Source organism: Falco peregrinus, chromosome 5, assembly GCF_023634155.1.
Source record: "Falco peregrinus isolate bFalPer1 chromosome 5, bFalPer1.pri, whole genome shotgun sequence".
Taxonomy (NCBI): Eukaryota; Metazoa; Chordata; class Aves; order Falconiformes; family Falconidae; genus Falco; species Falco peregrinus.
The window spans coordinates 33,514,997-33,541,511 of NC_073725.1; the positions used below are offsets into that span (position 1 = coordinate 33,514,997).

Sequence of the window (26,515 nt, forward strand, 5' to 3'; positions counted from 1 at the left end):
AGGCAGTTTTAGAGAGTGATAAGGCCTCCCCTCAACCTCCTCTTCTCCAGACTAAACAACCCCAATTCCTTCAACTGCTCCTCATAGACTTTTTCTCTAGACCCTTCACCAGCTTCATTGCCCTCCTCCGGACACGCTCCAGCACCTCAGTGTCTTTCTGGTAGTGAGGGGCCCAAAACTGAACACAGTATTCAAGGTGTGGCCTCACCAGTGCCGAGTACAGGGGGACGATCACTTCCCTAGTCCTACTGGCCACACTTTTTCTGATATAAGCCAGGATGATGGTGGCCTTCTTGGCCAAGTGGGCACATTGTTGGATCCCATTCATCTGGCGGTTGCCAACCACCTTCATGTCCTTTTCCACTGGGCAGCTTTCCAGCCACTCTTCCCCAAGCCTGTTGTGACCAAGTGCAGGACCCAGCACTTAGCCTTCTTGATTCTCATACAGTTGGCTTTGGCCCATGGATCCAACCTGTTCAGATCCCTCTGCAGAACCTTCCTAGCCTCAAGCAGATCAACATTTCTGCCTAACTTGGTGTCATCTGCAAACTTACTAAGGGTCCACTGGATCCCCTCATCCAGATCGCCGATAGAGGTACTAAACAGAACTGGCCTCAATACTGAGCCCTGAGGAAGGCCACCTGTGACCAGCCACCAACTGGATTTAGCTCCATTTACCACAATTTTTTGGGCCTGGCCATGCAGCCAGCTTTTTATCCAGTGGAGAGTACAGCGATCCAGCCCATGAGCAGCCAGTTTCTTTGGGAGAATGCAGTGTCAAAGGCTTTACCAAAGTCCAGGTAAACAAAATCCATAGCCTTTCCCTCATCCACTAAGTGGATCACCTTGTTGTAGAAGGAGATCAGGTTAGTCAAGCAGGACCTGCCTTTCATAAACCCATGCTTGCTGGGCCTGGTCATTGTGTACATGCCATGTGATGGCACTCAGGATGATCTGCTCCATAACCCTGGCACTAAGGTCAGGCTGACAGGCCTGTAGTTCCCCAGCTTCTCCTTACAGTTGTCCTTTAAGACAACTAACTGGGAAGCTAACTGGGAAGTCCCTGGTTAGTCAGGACTGCTGATAAATAATTGAAAGTGGCTTGGTGAGCGCTTCCACCTCAGTATCTTCGGGTGGATCCCAGTCAGTCCCATTGACTCGTGTGTGTCTTAGTGGTGTAGCAGGTTGCTGACCATTTCCCCATGGATTACAAGGGCTTCATTCTGCTCTCCATCTTTCTCTTTCAGCTCAGGGGGCTGGGTACCCCAAGGGCAGTAGGTCTTGCTAGAAAAGACTGAGGCAAAGAAGCAGAAGCCATTAAGTACCTCAGACTTTTCCTCATTCTTTGTCACTGTGTTTCCTCCCACTTCCGATAAAGGATGGAGATTCTCCTTAGCTCTCCTTTTGTTCTTAATGCATTTATGGAATTTATCATTGTATTCACTTCTGATTAAGTTGTTTCGTGAACAACTATTCTTGTCAAGAAGTAATTTTTAATTTTTAAGAAGTACACAGGGATGAAAGACAAATGTGTGTGCTTTTTTTTTTTTTTCTTTCCTTGGTTATCTGTCATTGCATGGTTAAAAACAACTTGCTTGCACTCTAATCAAGACTAGAATGCTGATTTAGAGCCATTTTCTTGACATATGGGCTAATGCAAGAAAATGGGGTATTCTATCTAACATCTTAAACTTGTTCACCCGTATCACTAACCTTTCAACAAGAATAATTCTATTACAAAAAGCAGAGCCATAGTGTTATGACACTGCACTAATATGTGTGTTCTTTCTTTCCTTGCATGCGTTACAGAAACAAGATATACTTAATCAAGTAAGTAATCTTTAATTTGATTTTTTTTCCCTTTTGTTATGCATAGAAGCAGTATCTTTAATTTTGTAGGCTTCCAATGAGATGTCACTTATTAATAAATACTGCATGTGGCTATTCTGTCAGATAATAGATAAATACTTAAATCTAAGAGTGAAGTGCACTCTTTTTCTGCCGGCAAACTTTTTCAGTAGGTGAATTTCATTCTTGTAATGCACGGTACATAATTTTGCTAACATTACTTGAGAAGAATATAAAAAGTTAAGAGAAAGTAATTAACTTGTTCCATACTTGTCACAGTGATTTTTGCTTACTAGTGAGATCTCATAATAATTTGTATTATGCTGAAATAACAATAACACATCTCAGAAAAAAATATTAAATACTATTTCTATAGCCATATAACACCATTTATGTGTAGCAGGCTTAAAATTGCATATTTTATAACTTGAATAAGGGTTATGGTGTGCTTTAAGCAATTGTGACTTTACAGCTATTGCAAGAGAAATAGTTAAAACTGCTGATCATCGACCCAAGACTACTCCTGAGAAGCTTTAGTAGCTTAAAACCAGATATAAAAATACAATGAAAAAAACCCAACAAGCTAGGGGAAAAGGATTAACCAAATGAAACTAGTTTTCTAAATGACCTAGTTACTCTTTCTTTGTAGCACAGACGTGTTAAAAAGCCCCTGCTCTGCTGTTCTGTGAAGAGGCAGCTGAAGATGAGAACAATGAGAAAGTCAAGAGACTGAAAGAATTAAATTTGTAGGGAATCCTTGACTTTGTGGGGTCAAAGGCCAGTTGAATTTTTGGATGTGTGTTGCTGAGAGCAGTACTCCCTATTCACAAAAGGTTCAGTTTTCTTCAAATGACCAATATTACTTTTTTAATAAGCTAACAGAGTGACTGTGATGGGTCCTGAGAGGGAAGGTATTCAGGTGAAAGCCGTGTGTCTAGGACCAGTCTTGAGACTAATCTTGTTAGTATTATTGCTAATAACCTTGTTAAAAGAAGTAGATGAGTACTAATAGGGTCAATTCAGTAAATCAAATTTGGGAATTGTTGCTAAAATGCAGAAAAATCTGAATACTATACTGGAAAACTTGATGTTATGGACTGTAGTAAAAGGAATGAAATACACTAGTGCAGAATACGATGTGGTGTAACCTTGGACTAGTGGCACTTTTAGATAAATTGCTGTGTATGGTAGTTGATCCAAGATGGTTGCAAATCTTCATTTTTTGGTCATGGAGAAATGTATTACTGGGACATTGTAATGGTATTCCTGTGACCATGCTGGTCTGACAACAAGACAAGACTTAAGAAAAGGTAGTGTCTTAGGCCCATTGAGATAAGTGGAAAACTAGTTAAAATTTCAAGCACACAGAAATATGGATTGAAAGAAGTATTTTTGTGCTTTTTCCCTCACCTACGTTCTCTGATCTGACAGAAGATACTAATTTACTGTAAAGACTGTGCCTTATTATAATATATAAAGTATTTCTACTACAGATAGGAAGATTTAATTTTCTATAAAAATGTACTGCAGAAACTACATCTTTCTGCTTTTGACAAAATGATGGGACAAAATGAACTCAAGTTGGAACTAATTTACAAAAGGGTTAGTGGGATGTTGAAAATTACAGTGTATCTATTATGCAGGAGAAACCTGTCCCTCACATGTAAGAAACTGAGGACTGAGAAAGGATGTTGTATCTCTCTAGCTACAAACGAGAAAAAAAATTGCAACTTGTGAGTATCAGCAGCAGAAAAGTCTACCCTTCAGACACTAGGCACTCGGTGGTTTTCTGGCTTTCCTGGCAGAATTTCTAGGGAAACAGCTTCCTGGATACCTAGAGAGCTGGGAAACCTGCCAGGCAGAGATGCTGGCAGTCTGGCTGTGAGCCTCCTTACTGTGGGAAGTGTTGAGGGCACCAAGGTATAAAATGTTTCAGATAGTCAATTTCTGCTGCAAAACTGTTCTGTTTTGAACATTTTTTATGATCTTTAGTGTGGTCCCTCTGTTTCCTTTCCTCAGTCTGTGCTAACATCTCTCCCTCCTTGATATCTTCCTTCCATTTGATACATCCCTCCTCTGCCTTAAGATCCCATTTTAATCCTTTTTTTTCTCTACTTTTTTGCATTGCGCGGTACTTTGTATTTAAGCTTTATAAGCCTCATGATGCTTTCATTTACGTTACCTGTTGTATTCTTACAGTTTGTTAAATGGCTGACTCAAGGACTATTTTCCAGTTTTGATGTGCACTAGATACTGTTTCAAAATATTTTAAAAGCAAAAATGTTTGGGTTTTTTGGTTTATTAGGGTACAACCATCAGTATTTAGATAGAATTTGATAAAGAATTTTAAGCAGTCTTGATATTTAGGCCAGAGGAACCATTCTATTTCAAAGAATATACTTTGTAAAGCTACACCATTTTTAAAGGGAAAAAAAAACCAACAAAAGAAGTGGAGGGTCACACTAGTGTTTGGTTTTTTTTTTTAAACATATTTAATTTGAAGAGTGACAGACTAGGCTGACAATGGCTCCTCTAGCAGCATGAAAAAAGTATAAATATGGTACCAATTATGGTACTGAGTTATAAAGTATGAAAAATGCTATCCTCATATCTTCATATTAATTTGAAATATCAACAAGGTTTTTCTTTCCTTAAAGTGAAATAAACATAGAAATAAATATTTTCAGAAAGGGTACATTTAATGTATTTATTGGTTTTTATATTGCTGTTAACGAATATTTAAAATTAATGCATTTTGCCTCAAGTATACATGGAATGGTGTGGTGTTTATGCAAAATTAAGAGTTACAGCTATTTATTCTGCTAGTCATCAGTGATAGATTTCATAATATTTAACTACTAAGATTCATTTAACATCAATGGAAAACTATCTTTCTATGGTTTTAAATGGTTGTAATTTTAATTGTATTACCTTGTGCTATCACTACATGTCTGAATTAATGCTGCGATAGAAATAGCAGGGGAGAGGTATTTGGCCGGTGGGTATTTGGATTCCGTGAAACAAAACCAAACCAACATTTTCTTAAGAGAACAGCATTTAATGCTGAAATTCTTTTTAACATAACAGTGAGAATTCTGAAGCCATCAAATGAGTGCTGTGTTGGTGCTATAGGTTTTTTTTTTGGTTTACATCCTGTTTGTAACAGCTGGGTAATAAATGACTATGTGGTGTTCTTGTAAACAGTTCTACAGGTTTTTATGTTACCTGGTCAGACACAGGGTCTCTAGGACAGCCTAATTTGCATTAGTTTCTGTTTTATATCTCTAAAGACATTTAACTTACTGTAGGTGTACTCAGGCTGAATGAGAAAAGACAGGTTAAAGTGCTTTATCCAGAGCATTTAATTATGACCGGGATTTGGTGCTTTTTTTTGTGCTTTTTTTTTTGTTTTGTTTTGTTTTCATTCTGAAGGACAATATATTCTATTGTGGTTTGTTTTTACGATGATGGCTGCCTTTACAATTGATTCACTTGCACGGTGGCATCTAGGCACTGTTTATGAAACTGTGTGGAGAAATGAAATTTACAAAACCCACTTTAAAACATAATTTATTGCAGGAATTAGTCAACAAATGGAAATGGCTTGAGGTCCTGTCATGCAATACAGGTACTACTTTTTAGCATTAGCCTGTAAGCCTGTATAATTGAGCAGATGACACTGCTCGTATCTTTTTTGTCGCTTTCTAAGCTATACTTCTAAATTTGGTGAGGACAAACTCAAACTTAGTTCCATTAGCACAGCTCCACTTTCTTAGACTGTAAATTTGCTCAGTGCAAAATGGATGTAAATTGTTGCCAAGTGGAATGGGACATTTTAAGCTCTCTTCTATTGGTAAAAGTGACTATTCCAAGTGGAAGATGCAGTTAGGCTCATATTGTATTAAACCTCATCAAACAGTTCATTCATGAATCGAAAAAATTAGGAAAGTTTGTCATTTTATATGTTTCAAATCTGTTAAAGGGGGAGGGATGAAAAATGAGTGTTCATATATCTTCACATATTATTTTTCTTACTAAATGTGTTGTAGCCAATATTTATAATAAATGTAGCTGAAATAACCTCCACAAAAATTTGCAATGGACAGAGATCATTACAGTTAAAATATGACAGGATGCTACTGATACAGAATGCGTATAGAAAAATGATTCTTCTTAATTTTAGCTGTATTATAAAACTGACAATTCAGCCACATTTGTCTGTAAGTAGGTCTTTGCACAATGTTCACAAACAGATAAATTGATTAAACCAGAAATTTTTGTCTTAACTGACTTTTTTTAGGGACTGATTAATTTTGCAGTTTTATTTGGGTTTAGTCTGAAATGTGCCACCTACCCCATTCTTCCTGACTTCTGTAGTAATTGTAATTTTCAGATGACCAGTTCTGATGGGACAGAATAGATAACTCTACTCTTCACTTTTTTTTTTTTATATAATAATTCATAGATATTTCTTCTAACATTCTTTATTGGTAAAACATGTCAAATAGACCCTGGGTGATAATCTGCTACAAGATCCTTCTAGAAGTATGATCCTTAACACTACTTCTTTTTTTTTAAAAAAAAACACCTTTTAATAGTAAATATAGTATATTAATAAATTTCTGTATTAATGTGTGTGGTACTTATGAATATTCAAACTTACACATGTATATAATCATGTAGTTACGAAAACTTTTATGTTTTCTTACCTGGATATAAGACTGGGATGAGACTACAGTGGTTGCTGAATACATTCCAGATGTATTTTAGAAAGTAGCATCAATTTATTTTAATAACTTGAGAACGTAGTACCAGGTTACATGTAGACTGTGGCCTTGCCTCAAAGGCAGTGGGTTGATTGACATGGATGATGTGCAGCTGTAGCTCATTCCTGCTAAGTAGTTAAATAGCCCTGAGGATCGGGGGAGAGGGAGTTGGATGGAGGAGTAGTAGTGTAATCTGATCTCTGGAGGAAGGAGAAGCAGCACAGACAGTAGATGAACTGTTGAAACCTCTTGGGAGATTGGTGGCTGTGCCGGGGCAAGGTGCGGGAATTACTTATTGAAGTTAACTTGGTATGGGATAGTAAAAGCCTTGTTGCAGCCAGCTGGTTTTGCTAGTCCTGCGACAGTTGGTGCCCCATGTAAGGCTTGAACTCAGGACCTTCAGATTATGAGACTGAGTGTAATGAGCGGCAACACTGGTGATGGCTGTGCTGGGGGATGTTTGAAGCTTTGACGGGGATCCAGATCAGACACTGGTAAAGGTGAGCCGTTGGGACTAAAGAGCAGGAAGCCTGACTGCCATGGAGCTAAGAGACTGAGGGTAATGGGTGGTAGCGGCAGAGTACATGACCAGACGTGGCAGTGGCCCACAGCGGTGGTGGTGGGTCCAGAGTAGGTCCGGCTCGACAGTGGTGATGGCTGTGCTGGGGCAAGGTGCGGGAACTACTTATTGAAGTTAACCTGGAATGTGATGGTAAAAGCCTTGTTGCAGCCAGCTAGTTTTGATAGTGCTGTGACAGTTCTGCTTAAAAATCTAGTTATTGTATAAAAATTGTGTCTTCTCATTTCCGTTTCATATGTTTGGTTGAGTTTACTTCTTTGAGAAGACATTCCAGCTGAAGGAAACTTTTGGCAGTTATATATATCTGTAATATTGATAATATCCAAATATTTTTTGGCCATATGGAGTATTTGGTAGGAGCAGCCTGTGAGAATATAGGTTTGTATGGCATTGTTAGCTTTTTTTTTTTTCTCCTGTAGCCTTTCATCTCAGTAGATGAGAATTTGGATACTGCTTTAGCTAAGAAATAATTTCATTTGGTTAACAGAACTTTCAAAATGAATTATGTAAAAAATTTATTAAATCAAATGCTTAGATCAGAAAATGCTAAGGATTTTAATTTAAACCAAACTTTATCTTGATGCACAAAGACAATTTTCATGAGGAATTCCAAATTTAATTTTAATTTCTGCCATATGAACATTAGAAATATATTTGAAACACCAAAACCTTATGCATTCTCATGTAGTTTAAGTTTTGTAGCTTATTAACCCTCTTTATGTGGTCTTTGCTTTTTTTCCACTTATTTTGGCAAAAGTTAGGTTTTGAAACATTGTCAGAACCAATGAATCTTCAAAACTTGGACTTCCACTGGGGATCCTTTAGCATTGTGTTTCACAGCTATCATGTAATTGTCACTACTGCACTACGTTAATGAGTGTGATTGTTGTCATAGCATTATGTGTAAGGCCCTGTAACATCTTCTCCTTTTTCAGCAGCTCATTTTTCACATATTGGGTCAATATAAATTGTTTAAAAAGAAATAATCAATTAAGGGGACCTACCCACAAACAAAAATAACCCAGAACTATTACTGTCAGTAGATTAAAGCTCATTATACTCTACATTTTTGGCATCATTTGGAGATCAGGCAACATAATTTAAGAAGTAATTAATTGAAAATTACATTTCAACATGATTCTCTTTCCATTATGTCTGACATTTTCTCTTTAATACATGAAAACTGTATTTCATGGAAGTCTGCTAAAATAAATGATTTCTCCCCCTGCCCCCTCCTCCCCTTGCATTCTGTTTTTCAGGATGATGAAAACAGTGGCTTATGTTGAAATATTTTGTATAAATTTAAAAGAAGAAAAAGACCAGAGAGAATGTGGTATTTCAAAAGAATTTATGGGTGGAGATGAATTCCAAACACTAGATCACATCCTGTTCCCATTTATGTGGCCAGTGCGGTGGGGAGGAATAAAAGGAGTTGTTATTCTACCCCTCCCTGCCCTGACCCATCTACAATGGTGACTGTTTGTCAAGAGACTGTTAATAAGTTGCTTTTTTGCATCTTGTGAGGAGAAAGAAAGTGGAGTGACACAGCTTCTCATCCTTCCTTCTACATGTCATCCCTCAGAACCAGTTGTTGCATTTACATCAGCTAGGAAAATATAGGAGACAGTTAGACCTCTTGTATTGCAGTTGAGCGTTAGGGTATATCTTGAGTCAAAGCTGTACATATTTTTCTGACTAAATTGTTCTCTTCAAATGTCTTAACATAGTAGGAATTAAAATACTATATAGCATAGTTAAAACCTCTGAATAGTTTTCTTTATAATACAGTAAAGGATGTAGAATTTGCTTTACTTGTATATACCCTAATTTTCACTGAGAAACTGTTTTGTGTATTCTCAGTATCAGGATATACTGAGTTGTGGTGTGTGTACCATTTAGAGTTCTGTGTATGTTGGCATGGAACATACACATAAATACATAAATCTTCACCATATGCATACTTGGATTTTACATGATCTTATATTTCTGTGTACCATCAGTAAACCAGAAGAGCAGATTTTAAAACTGCACAGCGTAACTGCAGTAGGAGAAAGGAAGAAGACAAATACTCACAGGACAGTATTTCTTTTTTTTTTTTTCACTCTCCCTCTTACCTCCTGTGTCAGTTCTGCTCTGTGAGATGGAGGAGCAGGGGACGAGTTCCTGCAGCTGTCTTGCCTTACCTATAATCACAATCATAGTTAGGGGCACCACAGCCTGAAATGCATAACTTCAGGAATATTAACTTCTGCTTACCATAGTGGGGGAAAAAAAGCTTAAGTGGTGTGTGGGATCCAACAGCTGTATTGAATGCTGCATATCTTGTAAGAAGTAAGAGGCCAGTGAAAATTGCTGACAGATTCATGTGCATGATTCCTCAGCTCCCACCAATGCACATTTTCACTATAAAACAGATAAATTGTGGGAAATGTTATGACATCACCAGTTTTAAGAAAGTGGAAAGCGATATTGTTGTATATGACCAGTCACCTGAGATCAGTCCTATTCAATATGTAGTGGAGAAGAGCAGAACATGGTACATTTGCTCTGGGTTGTGGAAGGACGGGGTTTCTGTTCTTTGCGAAGACACTGGAATTCATAGAAGTGATCCTATGCTTTCAGTTAGCAATGATGTATCTTTTAAGGCAGATTTTACAACCTACTAACCTGATAAAGCAGATAGAGTTCAGCCTCTTCCTCTCTGGCGTACAAAGTGTCCGAAGCCATTCTGTTTTCTGGACAGAATTGGGTATTTTAAAGTACCTCCACAGCCTTTTGTAGCCATAGTCAGAAGATCAGAGACCTGAGCTGGCCCTGTATTTGTAGTTGAGTATTGGTCTATATACATCTGATACAAAAACCAAAAACTGACTGTTATTTTGCCAAGCACAGTTACAGCTGCTACTCAGAAGTAAGTCCTTCAGTTCCTGTATTTCCTGAGATTTAGAGGCTCATCCTCTGTGAACTAGCACTAAATTAGTGTAATGTACTTATCGGTGAGTGCTTGAGAAGAAATGTAAGTCTTCCATAGTAATTGGAGATTTTTTAAAGCATATTAAGCTTAGTCTGACCTCCACTTCTTTTTCCTTGGAGTTGCACGTATTCTGGCAATCTGGGATTTCAAAGAAACTGGAGTAGGAGGTTAAGAGCTCTGCTTTATACCGTTGGTATAGAGTAGGAAGAGAAGTAAGGTATGCACATTCTTTAGTGATATTAGTAAGGTAAAAAGCTTTTCATCACATATCTATGAGATACATGGCATAAGTGCAAAGAAATGTGCATACGGTCATGCACTATGGAAAACAGCAGTTGCTTTATTGTCAGTTTTGTAGTGTTCTGTGCAGTAACAGCAGAATAATATTCTAAGCTACTTTACCTGGGAATAAAGTGAGATTTTTTAATACCTATAAAAATCCAGAATTAATTTAATGTTTTTGTTTCTTTAGAGTTGAGAATTCTTTAGTCAATGTGGTCAGCATCATCCTGGAAACTCTCTTGAAAAATGTAGTTTATCCTGAAAACTGGAATTTATCTTGTCAGTTGCTAGGACTTTAATCTCTTAGTGACTTCCAACTCTTTACGGTCAAGATTCCTTAGTAACATTTTTTTTCTAGTTCAGTGATTGCCATTTGTTTCTATGTGTCTTTAACGCGTGCTTACTGTTCTGTCATAGGGTTTCCTGTGGTGTGTTGAAAAGGTTCCACTAGAGATCAGATTCTTGAGAAGACAAATAAAAGCCTAGGCTAAAGAATTTCTACAGAATTTTCTTTTTAAATGTATTATGATAGAAAAATAGGAAAACATCTCAGAATGCTTGGTCAAAGCTGTTAAGGAGTTTCCCAGGAGTTTTTAGCAGGGGGGAAGAGTGAAAGTGTTATATGGAGGGACTTTCTTTCAGATCTTAGCTCAGTTCTTCCACTGAGTGAGTGCACGTTATTCCTTATAACTCAGATAAAAACTTCCTCCTGTCTGGTCTGTCACCATTTTCCTTAACAGTGTCTGGCAGCTGCTGCAAGTTTGTTGCCTTTAGATGTGACCGAAGTCTCTCAAGAGTCCAAACCTGGAGTGTGTAGCTCATTTTCAGCCTTGCTCCCCACCCCATGAACACTTACCCAGGGATGCCTCCTTGGATGCTGCCATAATGGAGAGAAATAATTGTGGAACAGAGACACAGTGGAGACCAGAGATGCTGTGAAGTTTGGAAGAAGGATTGACAGTCACTGCTGTTTCCCCATGTGTCTGCCCAGCTCAGATGGTACCTCCCCACATACTCTGGTCTATCCATATTGTCTCTCTCCAGATTTTTAGTTTAGACAAAATAGATGATATATGGTATTACATTTGCCGTTGCCACTTTGTATATCCATATAGCTAATGTTGTTTTACATTTATATTCTTATATTTCTCAATATCTATAAGATGTTGTAACTGAGTTCCTTGAGTAACTGGTTTTTATTATCTTAGAATATTATTATGAGGTTTATTCTTGGCCTCATTATTTCTATTTTATCCTGGTGGTTAAAGGGCTATTTGAGGGAAGGAATTTTCTTCAAAGTAATGGGAACTGGCAGAGCAAATCGTAATTGTTGGTGTTTGTAGCTTACTTGTAAAGTGAAGGATGCCATAAGCCTCAGAAAAATTTCCACCACAGCACATTGGTTGGGTATGGGTTGTTTAACAAGACAAATTCAGCTGAAACTGAAGATCTGGGCAAATCTGTCTATATTTGCTTAGTCACACATTGCAACAGGAATGTTCATACAGCATCTGGAAATAAGACAGATTGGTCTGTCTTGTTTCATTATTATTAAAACTGCTTCTGCTATTCTTAAACATAAGAAAGTAATAGCGAGTTATTGCACTGATGGAGCTTTTTGCATGTAATCTGTTCAGGGCATTAACATAAAAAACCCAAACCAACTGTTAAGTGTTTTGGACTAATGTGTATTTGCCAAAATTTAATTGTGAAATATTTGCAACATGTAAGATGACATGTTATATCCCAGAGGCACTGAATGACCCCCCTGAAAAATATATAATTGCTGTTTGCTGCTTTGTAATAAATAATACTGTATATAATAGTATGTATACATGTTTATATATATGCAATACAGAAATTTCTTTGGTTTCTTTTAGCATAGCCTTAGATCTAAAATAGGTTACTTCCATTCTGAGTGAAGTTAGTGCCCAACTCCAGTATGGCAATTTAAAGAAGAAATGAAACAAAAACCCCATATCTTGACCGTTTTCTATAAAAATTACCTCTTCCCTTTGTCCAGAAGCCTTTACATTTTGGTACCTGTTTTGATAAGTTTCCCTGACTCCTGATCTCTTAAACATGTTCAGATCACCTCCTCATTCAAAGGACTACTTCAGTAATTTGTTCAGTAACATTTTTACAAGTAAATATTTAATAATTTTGTTGTGATAGACATAGAGAAACTTCTTTTTTCCTTCAGTGAATCTTCAGCTCTTTTCTGATATTTGTATACTCTCTCTAGAGAAAGAGATACAAGTTTGAATTTCCCCAGGCAAACAAGGGAATTCAGCCAAGGTAACCCCCATGGGGGAGGTGTCTTTATGAGGAGATATTCTTTTTTTTCCAGGTGGGAAAATCTGTCACTTTTTCTGCACTTTCAGAAGGAAATTATGGTCTCCATTACACTTAGTGCACAGTGCCTTTTTTTTTAAATAGGTTTTTTGTGTGTGTGTATGAGCATTTATAGTGAGATCTGATAACACAGAATTATGTGCCCTAATTGTATTAGATGTGAGGCAAATGATGAAATCTTCAGTCCAGTGAAGATTGTAACATTTTTGTACATGTTCAGAAACAAGTCTGGATACCTTAAGAAGCAAAAGTAAGAAACCTAAAGCGTTTATCAAGTCTAAGTGCTTTATGGATTAGTAGCACTCGAGAGAGCACTTTAAGATCGCAGTATGAATAAGGGCATCAGTAAAATACCCATGTGCAGCTTTAGGCAATTTGAATTGACCTACTCTGTTCTCATCAGACTATAACTAGCTGCTTGGGTTTAGTTATGAAATCGAGTAAGAGGTTTTTTAGTCTGCGCAGTGTTGTGAAGTAAGTCATGCCTTATCACAGTGTATTAGTGAATGGGCACAGTTACAGCATAAAAGGCACCTTAGGATGCCTTTCTCTGTAAAGCTGTTGTGTTACGTAGTTGGATGTAGCAGGGCAAATCCAGAACCTTCTTCCTGTGGTCAATCAATCATTTAGAACTCATAAACTTTGGTCTGTTTCTTCTTTTTGAGTTAATTGTATGGATCTGTTTGGGGGGAGCTTAATAGAAAATCAATACTTATGGATGAAATTCTTGTTGACAGTTCAGTGCTGGAATTAATTTTGAAATTTTGTTGGTGATTATTAAATGTCACAGATTTTCCCTGAAAATTTATCACTTAAGCTACATATTTTTAATTTTCCACTCTCTGTATTGAGTCATAGTGAGTCCAGTTTCTTGTTTACTTTCAGAAAAGCTAAGAAATGTTTAATGATTTAAACATTTTATTTGCTAAAGAGAATTTTAAAGTTAAAGCTGTGCAGTTTTGCTTCTGCCTTCTGTACCTTCTCCTTTCCTTTTTTCCAAGGTTTATATATTTACACCTTTTTGTTTTGATTATCAGGTAATAGGAAACATTGATAAAATCTATAAATGGGAAGTGATAATAACTGCTTCTTAAAACAGTAGTAAAATTAATTTTATGGGGATGTTATGGTTTAAGTTAGCTGAAACTCAATGGTGATTTTGAATGTGTATGTATGTTGGTTTGTAGCAAAATGTTTCGATACCAAATGAAATTTTATTACCCAATAATGTAGAAGATTATAAAGATTTTTAAAGTCCTGTTTAGTAAAATTTATTTTTCTAAGACATAAAGAAAAGTAGCTCAATAAAATTGCTGAATCAGTTGTTCAACATATAAAAATAGGAATCCAGTTATATGGATTCCTATATGTTATATAAAAAACATGTTCTTTTCTGTGACCAACAATGAAAGCTTTTGGTACATTTTTTATTTGAATCAAAGCTAAAACAGGACTGATTTCAAGATTTAGGTCAAATGATTTAATGATTTGAAAGCTCTTTCATGTTCTTCTGAACTGGCTGCTTCAACAATGTCCATATATATCTCACTGTTATGTTGAAAATTTTCCTGAGATCCCTAAACTTGTGATCACCATCTTCCTATGCCCTGACAGTCTCTTGTGAAATGGAATTAATTAATTCATGTGCCAGGTTAATTGTAGTCAGTTTGGTACATCCTCTCATGCTCTCATCACCTCACTTGGGAATCGCATGGAAAATGCCTTCTGAAATGCTAAGTCCTTCTTTCTCAAATTCATTTGAATTCAAATGGAGCTTCTGGAAGCCAAGCAACTGTTGAAAATAAGCAATTAGCATGCATGCTCAAGAAAAAAAAACCATCTACCATTATGGCTTATATATTATTCTGATATTGTTGATCTGTTTGTTTAATGCTTGTGAATTCATTAACAGAATTAAATTATTTTTACACATTACCAAAATTAATTTTTAATCTGAGAAATTCTGGTTTGACAGTAAGATTAAAAGGAATATATTGTGATTTACATAGCAGAGTGAGGATGATCCATGTTGTGTGGAAAATGAATGTCCTTTTTTTTTTTTTTTTTTTCTCCTTTTTGGTTATTTAAGCATTGTGTGGTTCCTTTGAAAAGTAAATGGGACTGGGGGGAAATGCTTATAATTAGAGAAAGGGTAGTTACTTAATGCATCATTTTAATATTTTAGAATGGAAAGTTCCATGAGTAAGAAAGAAAAATACTGTATCATTGCAGAATAGAGAAATGCTCAGAGTTCTTTGTGGTGTTCTCTCTTCTGTGGAAGTTATTTTAAATTAAGCTGAGCAAATGTTTTGCATCTTTGAGTGATCTGTTCTAAATGAACCATACTCAATACTAAAACCTCTGCTTAGTGATAGTATTCTACACCTGTAAGTCTTCTATAGTGGTCTGCATGGGATTTCTTTTAAGAAATTATTCAGGTATGTAATGGGTTATGTATAGTACAATGAGAGAGAGATGATAGGGAAAGCCCTGGAAGTAATTTAAAGCAAACCTTTTTTTGAAAGCTCTCACTTTTTTCATTGGAAAGCTGGATGCATAGCCTAAACTATTCCTAAATCTGCTGTAGCCTAGCTAGTTCTGTTATTTATTGTATAAACATTTACAAAAAGAAGTTTTCAGAAATGACTGCATTACTGTAGAACTCGGTTCTAACACAATAATCTACACAAAGTATGTTAGGTCCTCTTGAAAATGGTTTTTGTCTATGGAGAATTAGAATCATGGATTTTGTGGAGTTTCTCATATAAGCAAGAACATAATTACAGGGCAATATGCATAGATCTTCTTTAGACCAGACTGTTGTGCATTCTTTTAATACAGCATGGGGTTTTGCATCTGCATTTTGGGCTATTATAAACATTTCTGATGTGTATTCAAGTCACTTGCTGGCTCCCACGTAACTTTCAGCATCACTTGAAGGCCTTTGGGTGTGCAGCATCTGAGCTCTGTATGTTGTTGCTGCTTCCCTGAGAGCATACAGGCTACAGAGCGTGTTAGAGCAGAGGATAAAGCACTTTGAGCTGAAGAAATGTGACTGTAGAACAACCTTATAAAGCAACAACCCGCTTTCTTTTTTCCTTGCTGAGCAACCTAGTCAGTGGCAGTCAGGGTGTCAACTAAAATAAATGGGCATGGCAGCCAAGTCATGTGTTACCTTGATACCTGTTGTCTTTCCTGGCCAGAAGACATGAGGCAGTTTGGGACATTTGCTTTGGAGGACACTGGGGTAAATGATAATCTGACCATCTTCAGAAAATACTGAAAAGTTTGAACATCTTTGAGAAAGAGAGTCTTCTGGAAGAAAGAAACACACTATTTTAACTTTATGTATTAATCTAAATCTCTACCCAGGCATAATTTGGAGCCCATATAGGGCAAAGGTGTAGTACTAGGGATTTAGTTATTGCTGGCAGCCTGATAGACAAATGTTATTGAGGCAGATGTTTAAAAATCTAAGATAGCTGTAAACTCAAGGAATACTTTTAGCAGTATATACATAAAATCCACAGACAAAGGTAAATTAAAAAAGCTTTATGTAATAAAGAGATATTTTATGTGTCTATCCATAAACCTTGAGTTAAATGGGGTTATAATTTGTTTTTCTGTTTTCCTTTTTCACTTGGTTCTTCTTCCTTTTATGTAATTTACTGAAATATCTGTTTCATTAATGAACAATCTAAGAAAGTGATTTCACATTGAAATCTGCTGATTTAGCGATTAAGGTATTTGTTATGCTTGCGGGTAAAAAATAAATCTATATAGTGTAAACTAATGACCAATTTGCCTGGATGCTGATGCCGTCCTTTTGCCATTGTGGTTTCATAGTTTATAAACAGTGAATAAGTATCACTGATTTTATTGAGGAAAAACATAAAGTTTGTAGCATGAATGAAACAGTGTATGATTTACCAAAGTGGAAGAGAGTGGCTGAAACGGTGTGATGAAGTAAAGATATTGAATCTGTGTCCAAGTTAATTATTTCCATTTTACACCCAGCTTAAGCCTTGTGGAGGCAATTTTTTTTTCAGTCTCTGCTGTTTTTGTGTTCAATAGGCAAGAGTTTTATGCGCTTCACTGAACTACTTTCTCAAATGAAGAATTCTGGATTAGAAGCTCAACATTGATACCCTCTTGCCAAATTTGCGTTCCTAATAATAATGACTTGCACAAGATCAGTCAAATTTTGCAATCTTTGTTGTTGGTCCCTTGTTAGGACAATGATACACATTTAAAACATTACCCTGGGACAGTTAGGTCTTGGCCTTAATGGGAGACACCTTATTTCATGTGGACATAAGATTTCTACATCTCATAAATATTAACAAAAACAAACAAAACAAAAAAGGCAGGGGGAGAGAAAACCTTGCTCCAAAGTGTTGACATGATATTAAAGTAATTGTAAAAATTATTTATACTGTTACTCAGTTTCCAAAGTCACTGAGGAATTTTGAAAGTTTCAGTTCTTTTTCCAGCATGGTTTCAAGAATTCTTGCTACTCTTTTTCCTTTTTAATGCTACATTCACTGTGCTGCATTAAAGCAGTTGCACTAGTTTCGTGTGGAGAAATGGAGTCTTCCTGAAGCATGTTTTCTGATATGATGTGGCTATATCCTTTAATTAATTAATGGTGAAAATTACTGTCCTGTTTGATCTAGAAATAGATCAATACATAGATACAGTACAATAGATCAAAAAGACAGCAGTACTATCCTTTACACACTAATGATTGATAAGCTGTTATAAAATCATATATGTAATGCAGTTGTGTCACAGTTATTCCTGAGATAAAACTGAAATTGTCTTAAGCTTTCTTGGTATGTTTCAGGACACCTTTTCTTTAGTGATTCTATGTTATCAGGATAAAATGAGATCATAATGCTTTACATTGACGTGACCTCATTGCAGTGTACACTCTCCTCAAGGGGGGTAGCAGAAGGGAAGGTGCTGTTCTGATCTCTCTGGTGACCAGTAACATGACACGGTGAAATGGAATGAAGCTGCATCAGGGGAAGTTCAGACTGGACATAAGGAAAAGGCTTTTCACTGAAAGGGTGGCTGGTCGCTGGAACAGGCTCCCCAGTGAAGCAGTCATGGCGGCCAGCCTGCCAGAGGTCAAGGAGCATCTGGATGGTGCATTTAGTCATACGGTTTAGTTGTACATAGTCCTGTGAGTAGCAGGGGGTTAGACTTGGTGGTCCTTATGGGTCACTTCCAACTTGAGATATTCTGTGATTCATTTTATTACTTAAAGCAGACAATGCTGTCTTACCAGAAGAAATCATCAATGAAGTTTCATTAATCAGCTCTTCCCTTGCTGGCAAAACCTAATTAAACTAAATGACAAATGTCTCAAATCAGCAACTTTTTTCCCCTCTGTGAGCAATGTTGCATGTCTCAGCATCCTCATTTGACTATTAGAAACTATTTAAGACAGAGCAATTAGTTTTTCTGACGAATACCAGCAAAATGTGTTGCTACCTAGGAAAGGACAGAAGGCCCTCAATTCCCTGAATTAGGCATCCAAAATTCCCCTGCCTGTTATCTGCCTAATTATGGGAAAAGCTAAAACTTGCTACATACGTCCCTGTGAGCTCCACAGGGCCTTTTGTTGCAGTTTAGCATGTGCTGTTAAGCCATAATCTAATCAAGAAACTAGGGAGCATGGAACTTGGTTTCAGGGTCCTGATACAAGTGCTCTGAATTTACTCTGGGCTGTTTTGCATTGTGCTTTGGGCTATCGTAGCAATACTGTGAGTTATTCTAGTAATACTCAGTAATCGGTCACTTTCAAGAATAAGCATGCTAGGCTATATCTTTAGAAATCAGTATTTTCAAAGACAGTCTAAAGTTCTTGTTAACAGAATGGTATTTTATGGATTACTATAAGAGTTTCTTAAAAATGAACTATTAAAAATACTCTTTCCCCCCCCCGCCCCCTTCCCCTCTAGACAATTGATTTGGAAGGGTTCAAGTTGTTCATGAAGACTTTTCTGGAGGCAGAGTTACCAGATGATTTCATTGAGCACCTTTTTACATCATTTAGCAACAAAATCTCTCACTGCAGTCCGTTAATAAAAAACAAGCCCCAGCACCTTTCTGGAGGTAAGTAATAAAATCACAGTAATAGAAGAGCTGAAGGTTCCCTCTTCCTGCTATTTTACTTCTAATAGCTATAAATATATGGAATTATAAACTATATGTTTGGGTTGGTTGTTGTCTTTATTTTTTTGTTGTTGCTATTCTGAGAAACTACCTCATGAACATGATAATGAACAAGAAATACTGTGAAGAGAAATGGAAATTGAATGGTTTTGTCTTTTTAATTCACAATAATGATGCAGCTGAGACACCAAGTGGACAGTCTGTCACCTTAATGCTAATCAGATTGCTATGGTTACATGAAGTTGCAACCTACTCATATAAAAACTTAGAAACCTTCAGAGCTTCATGCAGGAGGCTCCTGCTGGTGCACTGCAATTTTTGTGCCATTACTGCTGCTTCTTTTAATTGTCTAGGTATAATACTGCTCCTAGTAATCCCACATATTTATCACCTACTGATGTTTTAAATGTGCTAATGTTAGCAGTATTTTTTTTCACAATGTAAGGATCTCCTTAAATGCAGTTTGAAATTTTCATGCTAAACTGAACATTTTTATTAAAAGTGATCTTCAGGTCAGAGGACGTAACATGTTAAATACTCACATGTAAAATAGTGTTAAAAACTGTCAACTTAAAATTTATAAAACTTTTGAAGGAAATTTGCAGAGGAAATTTAAGGTTACCTTCCTAACTTGAAATACTTGGCTTAGCACTTCAGCAGTTTGGGAACTCCATCAAAATCCTATAGCTAAAAGCAGGAACTAGATTAATTTAATGAAAGAAATTGCATGTTTTGAACAGCTGGGATAATCAAGTGCTTAGAGCAAGTTACCAGATGATTTGATGGGTACTTAATTTTTTGAATTTTTTATATGAATGTTAGGTGTCTTCAAACTGCAACTCATCTAGAACTTATGAATTTGGCACAAGTGCTACTAGCTAAAATGTTATCTTTTCTTGAAGCTACCAGGCACTAGGTTTCCATAGATGCCTCAGTGTACAATATTAATTATAGGCTTTCAGATATCACCCATTGAGTCTGACCTGGTGTTTTGGGTTTTTTAGAGCATACCATTCTCTACTATGTTAGATGATTTTCAGTTTTTTGTTTTTTGTTTTTGGTTGGTTTTTTTTTTTATTATTTAAGTTTACAGTACTTGTTATTTTTATTTCTTTAGCTTTATATTTCCTGGAAAAAAAACACCAACCACCACCCCCCCCCCCCCATATTACATTATCATCTTAATTATGTTATTATGTATATATATAATGGTCATTAACTGTAATTAGACTTTAATTAGACTTAAAAATATATTTTTTCTGTTAGCAAAGCTTGCTTACCACATCAAGAGGGTGATTCGTCACTATTTTTTTCCCCTTCATTTGAATTGAATTATTAATGTATCCTTTTTATCCTTTCTAATCAGAACTGCCATGGACACATCTTCCACAAATATCAGCTGTGTAGACAGTACCTTTCCAACTTTTTGGGCTTTTGTTCTTGCAGTTGTGTTCCATGTGCAAAGCAGTAGGCTTAGTTGTATAGAGTATTAAAAACTTTCTGTTGCTAATTACAGCTCTGATAATAATTTATTCATGCGTTTGGGCAAGTCATGTAGGCCAGTGATTCAGTCCCTTGCCCTAAAAGATGCTTTGTAACAGAATCTCTAAGGGCATGTCTAAATGTATTCTGTATTGTATGCTGCAGGGTATAGTTTGAATGTCATCAATTTTCAGCATTTTTTCAACTATGAATATAGATTTGGTGGGCTATAAGGTCTCAGCAGCACAATTTCATTCCAACTTTCATTACTTCTAATTTTTCATTGAAGTTTTCATCAATGAGCATAATCAGCAATAAATGCACTGTACCAGCCACCGAAATTTGTAATCTTTTACACTTAATGCTTTTTGCCTGATAACTCCAATAGCAGCTGCAATTTAGTGGTGCATATTTATTTATTATGCTGTGTTTTTACATATGTTATACAACTACTATTACTTTTAAAAATTATCTTTTATTATTCTGCTGCTGTATGTATATGGTTTTGACACTTCATATATAGAAATTATTACAGCTGGTTTTAGGTCATTGCCGGATTTACAGGTAAATTCTGCCTGGCATAGGCTGCACTCCACTTTCTTTGCTTTCACTGTAATTCCCTCTAATAATTTTGTTCTTATATATAATATAGGTATTATTATTTATGGTCATTAGTATAATTTTTGTTGTTGAAACTGTGTGCTAAAGTTCTTATTTTAGTGCTACCTCCTAAATTTTTTTCTCCTTCCCTCATTTTTCCCAGTTTGTAGTTAATCTTCATCCTTTTCTGTTAATTGGGATTTTAGAAATAATGTAATGTAAGACCAAATTAGAAGTGGTCTTACATACGTATGTATTATAATGCCAGGACTGTTTCATAAATTGTTACACCCAAAGCATCTTCAGAGAAATAATTCAGATTAACTCGTGCAAGAGTTGCTTGTGCTTGAAAATATACCGTTCATATTGTAAATCTCATAATTGCATGAGATGTAAACTAGATATTACATCTTTTATGATTTGTAGCATTTAAAGGGAAAGAAATGTGCATTGGTATATTTTGATGTACAGATGAAAATCATGGGAACCTTTGTTCTAGAATATCTAATAAATTTTAAATGTTACCAATACTGAAAAAAACCTGACCATACTGGGAAGTACGTTTGTCAGAAACATTTGACATTCTTCAGGAAAAGGGAAAGGTACATGAGAACTAGAGAAGATCACATAAAAGTAGCAAGGGTTCATAAATCTCTCTGGTATGTGCCCATTTTTTCCTTAGTGTCTCTTCATCCACTCATGTCTGTTTATAAATTGTATTTTCAGTTAAGGTGTCTGAAGAGAGATGGAAACAGATGCCAGGTAAGCAGCAGCACTGTAAGTCATCTCTAAGTCACTACATTGTAGCCACCTTTCTCCCATCTCTGATTAAGAAGTAAGAATTTAACCTGTACCTTGCAGCTAAAAGATACCTTAAAATTTGAATGCCTTTACATTTGGATTTCAGGATTTTACATCTTTAAGATGAGTTAGCCCAAATTTTAGACTATTTTTTATTCTGTGCACAAGATTCATGTAAGACTGGAATGTGAACTATTTGTGTAAATTATGTGATTAAAGCTCACATCTTAATCTATTCACATTTTATAATGTCTTAATTTTAAGGGTACTTAACTGAACTGTGAGCTCATTTAATAGAACATTGCCCAATTAAATATTTTATTTATTTAAATATTAACTTTCAGTGCTTATCTGCCTGAAACGATTGACACGAACTTGATTCAAATATATATTTTCTGCATGCCCGTTTGCTCTTATTTACTGGGGGGAAAAGAAAAATATTCTTTAACATGTCTACCTCAGTAGACCTTTGAAAATGTCTTCAGATTGAAAAAAACGGTGGGCGGGGTGGGGGGGGAAACTCCAACAGAATTCTTTTTCCATTTCATGTACTATGGTGATTGACTTTTCCAAGACAAATGGATGAGAGAAATTATGTATGCAGGTTATGTGTGCAATGAGAAATCTGTTCTACATTCGTTACAGAAAATACTTAAGATCAGTAAATCCTTTTGTAAAGTTTCATCTTTAACATCACTAAAGTCAGTGAGAAATGTAACAAACCGGTAAATAAAGTTCCATTACTGCTTTTTCTGTGTCCTGCTGTCCTTCCTCTTTTTTCCCTCTATTTATTGTTCTTGCACATTCCAGTAATATCATCAGAAGTGGTCATATTAATGTTCTCTTGAAACAAAAATTTTGTCAGTGTTGAAACTTAGTATTCCAAGTAGTACACTGGAACTGCTCTTGATCATGATCTTTGAGCAATTATTATAACTATTAGTTAAATTCTGTGTTTACTTTCATAGTATTCTGTGGCTGAGGCTTTTATGTTTTAAGTATATGTTGCTCTGACACACATCTGGCTGCATTTTTGGGAAGACTACACACTGGGGTATTATCAGAGGTTTTTTTGACACTAAATCTTCAATTAGTGTAGCTGATGTCAATCTGTAAGTTAGATGAAGCTTCTACAATACAAGGAAGTGGATGCAACATTGGTCAGGGATTGTTTTAATACTTAAATTAGTAGAATAAAAATATTCACCTTTTTTTTTTTTTTTGTAGTCAAATGACATCAGATCAAGACAAATGAAAAAAAGGCTATGCCATTCCCAGAATTGATTTTTTTCCCAATAGTTTTCTTAATCCATATAAAATTTTAAAACCTCACAATCATTTTAATTCAGCCTTTGCTGAATAAACTATGAATGTGAATTGTTTAAAACTTCACATTTATGTTTAAATTAAGAAGTCATCTGAGATTTACATAAAATGAAGATGTATGTATGCAAGCGTTATGTTTTCATACGTTTCGTATGTTAAGAGTAACAAAGGCTATGTGTTATTTCCAGGTCTGAGACTTAACAAAGGTACCTCTATGTCCCGACCTCCTACTCCTGCCAACTTACATTTACCAGATGTGATCCAGCTGAAAGATATTGTTTGCTATTTGTCACTGCTAGAAAGAGGAAGACCTGAAGACAAACTGGAATGTATGTGTTTTTTTTAAAGTTAATTTTATATATTCATTTCAATAAGCTACCAGAATTCTGTTTCTAAATTTTTTGAGTTTAAGAATCAGTTTTGAGTAACTGCAATACAAAATTATGGTTCTAGATGGCCATTATTGCAGAAATGTTCTTTCATTCTTGTTAATAGTACTAATTTGATGAGATTTTAACTTAAGTCTTTCTATCAAGCACGTGCTAAGATGGGGAGTAAGGATCATACCATCTGCAGTTAAAATAATCCTTTCTATACTGTCATCTCTTGATTAATATCAGGTCTGAGAAAAATAGATGAAATGTACTGAGGATGCTTAGAGATATATAGAAGTGCTAAATAATCTGTGGAAAACAAGCTAATTCAAACTAAGAACAGTTGTTAATATAGGCCATGGGATCTATAGTATTAGTAAATACAGAAAAGCCTAGAATGATCCAACTCTACACCACTGTTGGGAGTGAATGTTTGACAATGGAACTTAGAAATTGCTTGATATTTTTTTTTTTTTTTTTGTTAGGGACCTGATTCATTAAAGCCCAACAACTTTACCTGAGTTTGACCTGTGAATCAGAGAAAAAAAAAAAAAGAAAGAAACAGTGTGTTTCCTCATTATGGGATTTTAGAACCCAGTTTTCCAGATAGATAAGCAGTCTGTGCAATCATATAATCCTTACTGAGACTAAATATAGTTTGGTATGCATAGCTGGTCTGTGGGATACAAAAGATTCCACAGTCTATAAAAGACCTGTGGGATCAGACTCTTATACTGTATGGAAAGTAAATTACACGATAGGAAATGCCAACAGTAGGTGGCTTCTGCCAGAACAAAAAAATTCATTACAAGGTTACCTGACTGCATGTTGTTGAAATACGTTCATGTTTCATGACCTGTAGTTAGCTTACAATGGCAACTTCATATTATAAGATCACCTGATAACTGTGTGTCAGCAGAGATTATAAGGAGCCATCCCCAAATTTGGTAATACCAGTTTGGTACTAGAATATGAGGATACACGTGTGAATGTGCATTCAGAACACAAGCACAGGAAAACTAAGATCCTAGGACTGAATTCAACTTACAATTTAATGCCTCTTTCATAGTGTCACATGAAAAGGAGAGGGGAAATCCTCTCAACCCGCAGGTATTTGATCTGTCTATTAGAGTCCCAGGAAAGCCGAGACTCTTGTGCCTGACCAGTCTGTCATCATCCTGTTACAGGGAGCCTTCACTGAACAGTCCCAGTGGATCGGAGGGCAATTCAACTGCCTTGTTCAGGGAAACACTCCAACAGCATCAGAAGGACCCCTCAGTGGGTCTTCCCACTTTGTTTAAATGTTACCTGCTGCTAGCAGCTGTTAGTGCCCACAAGGGACTCACACTAACAGTTTACAGAATAACACTTTTTTTATTATAAAATTGTGACAAGCTAAGATTCGTGATTGCCAGTGTCAGGGACTGTCTGCAAAAACGATCTTGGAATGGTACACAACAAAACTACGTACAACCAAAACCTTAATTGCTAATGACAGCTAGAATGAGATAGTTATTTAGCATGCATAAGTCAAAGTTCTTACCCAACAGGGGTCACAGTGGGGCAGAAGACAGATTCAGCCTGTTGACTGATCCCAGTAGTTACGATGGAATCTTCCCCTCACTTCTCCCATCATCTGTCCGCTTTTTATACTTCATAGTATATTGCATATTTATTCATCATACACAGGATTGGTTACAAGTTTCTTGCTTCTAATGCAAATTAGTACACATCCTCAGACAGCACTACTGAAGTTCTCTGCTAACTATGCATGCTCCTCAAGCAGGGTTTTGCCCTCTTTCAGGGGGGCTATTTGAGTTGGAGGTCATGACCTCCCACTACTACTATTATCTTTGCCCTATTTTCAATTAATTTTCTGTTGATGTCAGTGGATTGCAACACCTTATCATCCTGTTGCCTGTCGTAGCCAGAACTTTCCTCACTTGAAGGCTTCTTTCTGCGTAACTTAGACAATGGTGGTGTTTTCACTATCCGTTCTGTGTTTCTCATGCCTCCCCAAGGCTGACTACCTTGCTTAGAAGTCCCTTCATTCATAACAACTTTAGAGTGAGTCAGCTTGACCTAGCTTTGTGAACGCTGAATCAGAGTTGGGGAATCCAGGAGTTTAGACAACAATTCCCCCTGCCCTGGACTTATTTCAATCCGAACTAGTCCATTTCCATCACATTTAGGTGGAGACTGAGTGACTCTAGTCATACATATTGTTGTTACTAACTGGTATCATGTGCCCAGTGAGGAGTAGTAGCACCTCGGAGGCAGGTACCTTTGGGAGGGAGGTGTGCGTTAGTAATTCGATGAGGTTATTTCAGCTGAAAAAGTATTTCACCACAATGGTTGGCTCAGCCATGGAAATCTCTTGGATTCTTCATGTGACCACTGTTATGCAGCTTATCAGCTGTGTGGTGCCATCAAGTTGCCATTCCTGCAGGGAGCATGACAGAGCATGGCCATAGGGTCTCCACTCTGCTCCACCCTGCATCACTACTATAAGCATGTGCTGAGCTGGCAGAATGTGTTGCTTAGGGAACTGTGGTGATATAGATTCCATGCATGCCAACCATCCTGAAGGTGATGGCTGTATTTTACCCTAAAAAGCTTTCTGTAATGCTATGCTTCTATTAGGACCCATTTTTTTATCTAATTCCCCTCCTCAAGGTGATTTTCCCCACACATAGTAGCCGGTTCTACAAGCTATAGGAGAGCTCTGAAGAGCTCTGTGCACAAAGCATAGTGTGAAATGGAAATCAGTTGCTTCCCCTGCTGTCAGGAACAGGTACAATGAAAAGGGAGAGAGACAGAGGAACAGGTGGTGATTTTGGTGTAGGGGATGTTCCATGAACTTCCTGCAACAGGAACTGCATAGCAAAAGACCATGAATGATCTATATGATTTAGGAGGGAGAGGGTTGATCTAATAGAAGAAT

The 26,515-nt window shown here is 36.5% G+C and overlaps 1 protein-coding gene across 2 annotated transcripts in view; it reads left to right on the forward strand.

The window, feature by feature from the left end:
• Positions 1 to 26,515, forward strand: part of DGKB (diacylglycerol kinase beta) — a 363,732-nt gene that overhangs the window by 69,798 nt on the left and 267,419 nt on the right. Inside the window, exons 4-7 of one of the 2 annotated variants that reach the window (XM_027777058.2) lie at positions 1,810 to 1,830; positions 18,775 to 18,928; positions 21,797 to 21,832; positions 23,386 to 23,526. In XM_027777058.2, the coding sequence (XP_027632859.1) occupies positions 1,810 to 1,830; positions 18,775 to 18,928; positions 21,797 to 21,832; positions 23,386 to 23,526 (352 nt within the window). The remainder of the gene's footprint in view (positions 1 to 1,809; positions 1,831 to 18,774; positions 18,929 to 21,796; positions 21,833 to 23,385; positions 23,527 to 26,515) is intronic. The other variant, XM_027777059.2, reaches the window with a different exon arrangement.